Source organism: Lemur catta, chromosome 3, assembly GCF_020740605.2.
Source record: "Lemur catta isolate mLemCat1 chromosome 3, mLemCat1.pri, whole genome shotgun sequence".
Taxonomy (NCBI): Eukaryota; Metazoa; Chordata; class Mammalia; order Primates; family Lemuridae; genus Lemur; species Lemur catta.
Window position 1 is genome coordinate 119,157,364 of NC_059130.1, and position 7,577 is coordinate 119,164,940.

Sequence of the window (7,577 nt, forward strand, 5' to 3'; positions counted from 1 at the left end):
CCTTGATTTGGAAGGTCTGTGGTGTCTAGGGAAAGTGTTCAAATCTTCATACTTCTGATTCCAGACTTCTCTGCTGAAGGCCATAATCAGTGGAGGGTGATCCTAATACCTTAGGACTTTTTCTATCCAGAAATGATATGAAAATTCCTCGAAGGAATAACACTTCAACCATGTGTGACCCATTGCAAAGCTAATTGTCTTTATATTATCAGTTTTTGTCAAACCAAACAAGTTTTGTCACCAGGCCTTTGACCTATGCTCCTATTCTCTATGTCAGAATGCTTTATTAATGCTATTTGCCTGAAAATCCATGTTTCAATTCTGATAAGTACCACATTCTTTCTTCAATAATAATAATAACTCATTTGAAAATAGCTTAGCAGATTTAAAAACTTTCTTTTTTTGAACCACTGCACCTGGCCTGATTTTTAAATTTGAATACATAAAGAATAACATAGAGCCGGGCCTGGCAGCTCATTCCTGTAACCCTAGCACTCTGGGAGGCTGAGGTGGAAGGATTGCTTGAGCTCAGGAGTTTGAGACCAGCCTGAGCAAGAGCAAGACCCCCGTCTCTACTAAAAATAGAAAAAAAATTAGCCAGGCATCTAAAAATAGAAAAAATTAGTCAGGCATGGTGGCATGTGCCTATAGTCCCAGTTACTCAGGAGGCTGAGGCAGAAGGATTGCTTAAGCCCAGGAGTTTGAGTTGCTGTGAGCTAGGCTGACGCCACAGCACTCTAGTCCAGGCAACAGAGTGAGACTCTGTCTTGAAAAAAAAAAAGTAGAGCAGATATTAAAAGAATATATTATGTAAAGAATTAGGAGCTAATGCCAATAATGGCTTCTTGGTGTTTGAATTTTATGTTAATTGATTTTTTTTCCCCCAGAAATTTTGGATGGTGTGGAACTTGGGGAACCAGCCCATAAGAAAACGGGGACCACAGTGCCAGAATCTATTCATTCTTTCAGTAAGTTCAACCTCTGAGGAATTGCGCCAATGACTAGCTCATTAAGAAAATGCAGCTGTGTTGTGCCCTGAGAGGGGTCAGCAAGATGAGGCCACAAAATCGCCTTTGAGCACAAACGTTCCATGAATTTCTCATTATACTCTGAGGACAAAGATGGACACAGAGAAAGCCTTGCTCTACACTTGCAAAGTGAATGTTTGAGAAAACAGGGGCACCCATTGAACCTGTTGTAATGATCCAATTCTTTCTTTTATTTCTACTTTTGTGTATTACAGTTGGAGACGGTTTGGTGAAACCAGAGGCCCTAAATAAGAAAGCTATTCAGATTATTAACAGAGTTCGAGATAAGCTCACCGGTGAGTGTGTGAATGTGTTTACCTAAAAGGGCGTAACGTGGCGGGTGGGAGCCAGAGACCCCAGCTCCACCGCACCGCCTGCTTTCTGTGTGGCCTCTTCACCTGGAAGATGACGGGAATGCCTCCCTCCCTCAGAGGCCGGGGAGGATCAGATGAGACGGGATCCCAGGCACGGAGCATCAGGGCCTGGCGCATTCATTTTGTTGTCAGGGTGTATTTGTTGAGCACCTGTAAGTGCCGGATGCTGAATAAACTGTGTTGGTAAAAACAGACAGATTCCCTGACTTGGTGGGGCATCAAACGTAAAGGACATGCTATTAAGTAGAGGAGAGGGACTCAGGGCTATGGTGAATGTACTAGAAGAATTTAATCATGTTGGGAGCTCTGGGAACATTTCCCTAAGGAAACAGACAACGCATGAGCTAAAATCTGAAAGAGGAGTTAGTTAGGAGTGATTGTTTCAGGCAACAGAAACAGCATATGCAAGGGCCCGTGGTAGGAGAGAGTGACGACAAGAAAAAAGGCCCCAAAACACTCCAGTCTGCCTGTCCCAGAGAGAGCAGGATGAAAGAAGCACAGTGCAAAGTGTTTTGACTCTGGGTAGGCCAGGTCCAGATCATACAGGACCTTGGTTTTTATCCTACATCCTAAGAGCAGTGGGAAACCACTGAAGGGTTTTAGGTGGGGGGAGGAAGACAGAAGCCCTGAGCATTTGCGTTGTGAAATACCACTGGCTCTGGCTGGGCGCGGACTGGATTAAAGTGAAGGTGTGCAGGTGTGCTAGGTAAGAAGCCACCACAGTCATCCAGGCAGGACATGGCAGTTGATTGGCTTAGGGTGGTGGGCGTAGAATGGTCTCAGGAGATCCTGAGGAGATAAAATCAAAAGGATTAGTGACCTGGCATGAGGGATAGGGAGGGACAAAGGATGGCGCCAAGTCATCGGTGACCACGTGGGAGCTATGGGGAGCCTGGCAGCCAGGCCAAAGCAACTGAGGAGAATGTGAAGTGAGAGAAGAGAAAAGGCAGGAAAGGGAGACGAGTGTAAACTCCTGAGTGGTTTGTGTAGGGAGGAGAGAGGATTGGGGGGGGTTGAATGAGAGGCTCTCTTTTCTTTAATGGGAAAGAAGAGCATGTTTATGAAACTGTAAGAAGAATGCAGTTAGGTAAGAAGGATGCAGTTAAGATGGAGAGTCTGAAATACAGGTGAGAGAAAGGGTAATTTGTAAGGCTCCTCAGAAAGCAGGAGGGGGTGGGCTACAAAGCACAGGCGAGGTCGTCTCTCATGGCAGTGGGGGAGGAAGGGGAGCTCATGTGAATGAGTCCAGGACCTCAAACACTGCCTCAACATCACCAGGGTCCAAATACTACATATTTAATGAATTAACTTGTAAAGTAGGAGGCGAGGGCATCTGCTGAGGGTGAGAAGTGGAAGGAGAGGTTGGGACATTTGGGGAAAATAGACAGACTTGAGATGATGCCCGTGGCGATGGAAAGGTACATTCCAGAGAAGCACCTTCCCTGGCCGGGCAGTGCTGAGCACCTGTTTGAAGTCAGACAGGATGAATTTGTAATGGCAGCAAGCTGCCCTGGGGAGGAGAGGCTCACAGATGGAGGCTAGCAGGATTAAAACTGAACAGGGTTTCTCATCCACTTGTCCAGCTTAAAGAGGATTTTAGAATAGAAGGAATCTTCATAAACCTATCGACCTGATCTGTGCCACTCCTTTACTCAGCTGACTGCAGGCATTTACCTTCCGTGAACCAAATCTGTATAAGGCTAGTGTCTGTTCAGATCATGTGGATGTGAATGTTTGAAATTCAACTGTGGTGTATCCTTCATATTGGTGTATGGGGATAAACTGATTTGGGCTGCATAGATAGTTAAGCCAACAGGGGACAAGAAATGCATTGATCACCAGGTGAGAATGAAATGTTTTTGATTCTCCTGTCTTAGGTCGGGACTTCTCTCATGATGATACTTTGGATGTCCCCACACAAGTTGAGCTGCTCATCAAACAAGCAACATCCCATGAAAACCTCTGCCAGTGCTATATCGGCTGGTGAGTGGGCCTCTCCAAGAAACTTTGTTAGGCCAGGCACAGTGGCTCACGCCTGTAATCCTAGCACTCTGGGAGGCTAAGGTGGGAGGATCACTTGAGGCTGGGAGTTTCAGACCAGCCTGAGCAAGAGTGAGACCCTGTCTCTACAAAAAAATAGAAAAATTAGCCAGGTGTACTACTGCCATGCACCTGTAGTCCCAGCTATTTGAGAGGCTGAAGCAAGAGGATTGCTCAAGCCAAGCCCAGGAGTTGGAGGCTGCAGTGAGGTATCTATGATGACATCACTGCACGCTAGCCCAGGAGACAGAGCAAGACCCTGTCTCAAAAAGGAAAAAAAGAAACTTTGTTAAGAGAAACAATAAGGACCCTACCCTATGTCCCAAAGCCAGGGTAGCAAAAGGAGATTTGGTGGGGTATCCAGTTATGGGCACAAATCTCTTTAAAAGTTTATATTTACTGTATGCATACATTATTATAAAAAGAAAATTGAAAAATATGGATGCATATTTGGAAGGCAAATACCAAAATAAATTAAAATTACAATAAGAGAAATGGTTTAAGGCCAAGGTGGGAGGATCACTTGAAGTCAGGACTTTGAGACCAGTCTGGGCAACATAGCGAGACCCCATCTCTACAAAAAATTAAAACAAATTAACTGGGCATGGTGGCACACAATACTTGGGAGGCTAAGGCTGGAGGATCACTTGAGCCCAGGAGTTTAAGGCTACAGTGAACTGTGACTGGGCCACTGCGCTCTAGCCAGGGTGACAGAGCAAGATCCTATCTCCTTAAAAATAAAAAAATTTAGGAAAATAGGCAAGGCTTCTTTTTTTGATAGCTGTTCTTTTTGGGTTTTTGCTGTCAACCCAGTTCAGATGTACAAGAAGGGCAAAGAAAAAGAAGCCAGAGCGGTGACAAAGAAGGAGGAAAAAAGACAAATGTATGATCTGGGAGTCTAACCTCAAGGACCACTCTGGGGTGTGCTTTGATTAGCTGCCCCAGGCATGCTTGAAGGCAGAAACTTGAGAGAGGGGGCCATGGGGAAGTGTCCTTGTGGGACCTCAGCAGGCATTAGCCCTTGACTGGACATGATGAGAGTATCCCACACAATTAGCTGTGGGAGAGCTGAGGGAATGCCCTGGGGTGGTCAGACCTGTGTCTTCCCATTTTCAAGTTATCTGCATAAAGCTTTGAAGAAGCTCTAGTTATTAAAATATTCCTTTTCTGTCTGCCTTCTTAGGTGCCCTTTCTGGTAACTGGAGGCCCAGATGTGCCCGTTGCATTTTTTCTGAGGCATTTGTACTTTGGTGTATGCTTCTACTAAACTGAAACCATGGTCAGAAAGTTTGACTTTGTTAAATATTTTGAAATGTAAATGAAAAGAACTACTGTATATTAAAAGTTGGTTTGCACCAACTTTCTAGCTGCTGTTGAAGAATATATTGTCAGAAACACACGGCTTGATTAGGTTCCCAGGACAGTGAAACACAGTGATACCATGTAAATCAAGCCATTGATTTTGGGGAACAGAAGATCCATAACTTTAGAAATACGGGTTTTGACTTAACTCACAAGAGAACTCATCTTGCTGATGGAAGAATGACTTAGTCATTCCGCTCAACATGGGTACAGCAAACAGCACAGCCAAGAAGCCTCAGGTCATGGAGGACACGGATTCGGATCCTGGACTGTAAAGAAGCGGGAGAAGCTGATGTCACCCCTGCCACCATCCCATCACCTCACTGGTCTGTGGACAACAGCAGTGTTTGCATGATGTGCTAACATGGTCAAAAAGGTCTGTCTCCTGCCGGATCAGTGATGCTGCAACTCACACTCTTCAATGTAAGATCTGCACCGCTAGGAGGGGGTTTATTCAGATCACGGGAGCCCCAGCTGAGCAGATGCACCAAGGGGGTCACAGCACAGTGGGGCAGCCCACCCTGGCCTTCCCCAGCACAGTTCTGGGATGTTTTCAGTGAGTTCTGAATACTCTGTGTTTAGAGCAAGTGCTCAGAAAACAGAAATGCTGTCGTGGAGGTGCTAAACACAGAGAAGGAAGGTCTTGTACGTGTTGGGAATTATGAGCAAAATAAATATTCGACTAAATGCACAAAGTATAAAGTGTAGCCATGTCTAGACACCATGTTGTATCTGAATAATTTTTGTGCCAATAAATGACATCAGAATTTTAAACACATGTAGCTGAATGGCTTTTTATTCATAATTTCAGTCAATTCAAAATGGAAGCATTTATTCCTTCAATGTTCAACCCTTATTAAGCATTTAGTACTAGGGACAACAAAGGACACAGGCTGCACGTGACAAGGCCCCTTCCCTCAGGCTGTTCCCAGGCCTGGCAGGTGGAGGCAACAGGCTGCAGAAGGGGACTGAGAACTCACCCAGCTGGGTGCTGAGGAGCGTATATGAGCCGCATGTAGGGGCACTGGATCCGAAACTGAGTGAGCCCAGAAAGCCTCATGGAAAAGGAGACATTTCGAATAGGTCTTAGAGGAGGAGTGAGGGTTTGTCAGATGAAGCAGGCGGGACAGTCTCAGCAGAAAAAGAAGTGTGAGACGAGGTGTACAAGCACAACACCCACAGCAATGGCAAGTGTGAACCTCAGCCATATGAAATCTTTTTTAATCTACTTATAATCTACGAAATCAGCATCTTTGTATGGTTGGACCTCATAGCTGAGCATGTCTGGCTCAGTGGTCAGTGAGGAATAAAGGGAATGACGGGAAAGTGATAGGAACTAACAGGAGGCTGTTAGTGGGGCAGGGCCAGACCGGGGCCGCCTCGCAGTCCAGCAGCAAGGAGTCTGAGCCTTACGCTGTGATGTTTTAAAACAGGAGTAGAATCTGAGTGGTGGGTTTGGTTTTTTTTTTTTTTTTTTTAAGACTAGTCAAGTGCAGAAGCAAGAAGGAGATAAAGAATAGAACAACAGGTAGTTCAGTCTGTAACTGAGCAATCAATTGAGATAACTCACTACCTTCAGACCAGCCCTGAGTGGTGTTTTTAAGATATAACTGGTGTCAAAAGATGGAGAAAAATATTATAAGCCACAAGACCCAGTAAAGAGGCTGTTGCAATAATGGTAGGGAGGGAACATTAACTGAAGCCAGCAAGTACTCTATATAGATTCCCTCTAAATAGAGAGCATGCCTAAAGAGAGGTTCTTCCAAAGAGTATGCCTTTTAGTTATTGAAGTGAACTTTGTTTCTAAATTCCTTTGGTCCACAGCTACCCAGTGAGAAATACTGTATCATTATAAGATCTGTTCAAAGAACTTACATTAGGAGGATGAGACTTACAAGGCCAGGAACCATACCTTATTTGTCTTTGTATCCCTCAAAAATGCCAGAAGACCTAACCCACAGTGGTGCTCCATAAAAGCCTGTTGGAGAATTCTTCTATTGAAAACAAAGATGGGCTGGGTGCAATGGCTTACACCTATAATCCCAGCACTTTGGGGGGCCATGGCAGGAGGATCACTTGAGGCCAGGGGTTTGAGACCAGCCTGGGCAACACAGCAAGATCCCATCTCTACAAAAAGTTTTTTTAAAAAATTAGGCATGGTGGTACACACCTGTAGTCCCAGTTACTTGGAAGGCTGAGGCAGGAGGATTGCTTAAGACCAGGAGTTTGAGGTTGCAGTGAGCTGTGATGATGCTGCTACACTCTAGCCCAGGCAACAAAGGAAGAGGTGGTATCAAAAAAAAATTAACAAAAATAAAAAAGATGAATTTAAATGTCAGTAGTGATAATAACAGTTTTAACACAGTTAGAAAGTCTCATACCTATCTTAGGTTTTCTGTAACAGTCCTAAGCCATGTATCACTTATTTTGCCCCAGAAAATATGATCACCGTAACTTTCTTGGTTTCAGATGAAATAACTCAGTGTACCTTCCATGAAAGATAAAGGGTGTGAGAATGAAGGGACTCAGGGAAATGGGGCCATCAATGGTAAAGATATATTCTTTAGGACATCAAAATTCTAGATTAAGATCTTTGGTGAATCCAATATGTTTTAAGTTGTATCTGAGCAAAACCTGGCTTTGTTGAGATGAATTACCAGAGGAAGGGGAGGAGCTAATGGAGGCTTTAAAATCAGTCTAACCCTCCAATCGTAAATGGCTTCTTATAACCCTGTGTGTGGCAGGGAAGTATGTGGCAAAGACCTTCAGGGTC

The 7,577-nt window shown here is 44.5% G+C and overlaps 1 protein-coding gene across 1 annotated transcript in view; it reads left to right on the forward strand.

Moving 5' to 3' along the window:
* The window catches only part of MTOR (mechanistic target of rapamycin kinase), a 131,130-nt gene extending 125,550 nt beyond the window's left edge, over nt 1-5,580 (forward strand). Inside the window, exons 55-58 of the mRNA XM_045546143.1 lie at nt 888-968; nt 1,244-1,324; nt 3,280-3,385; nt 4,626-5,580. Of these exons, the coding sequence (XP_045402099.1) occupies nt 888-968; nt 1,244-1,324; nt 3,280-3,385; nt 4,626-4,641 (284 nt within the window). The 3' untranslated portion in view covers nt 4,642-5,580. The remainder of the gene's footprint in view (nt 1-887; nt 969-1,243; nt 1,325-3,279; nt 3,386-4,625) is intronic.
* The last annotated feature ends 1,997 nt before the right edge of the window (nt 5,581-7,577 follow it).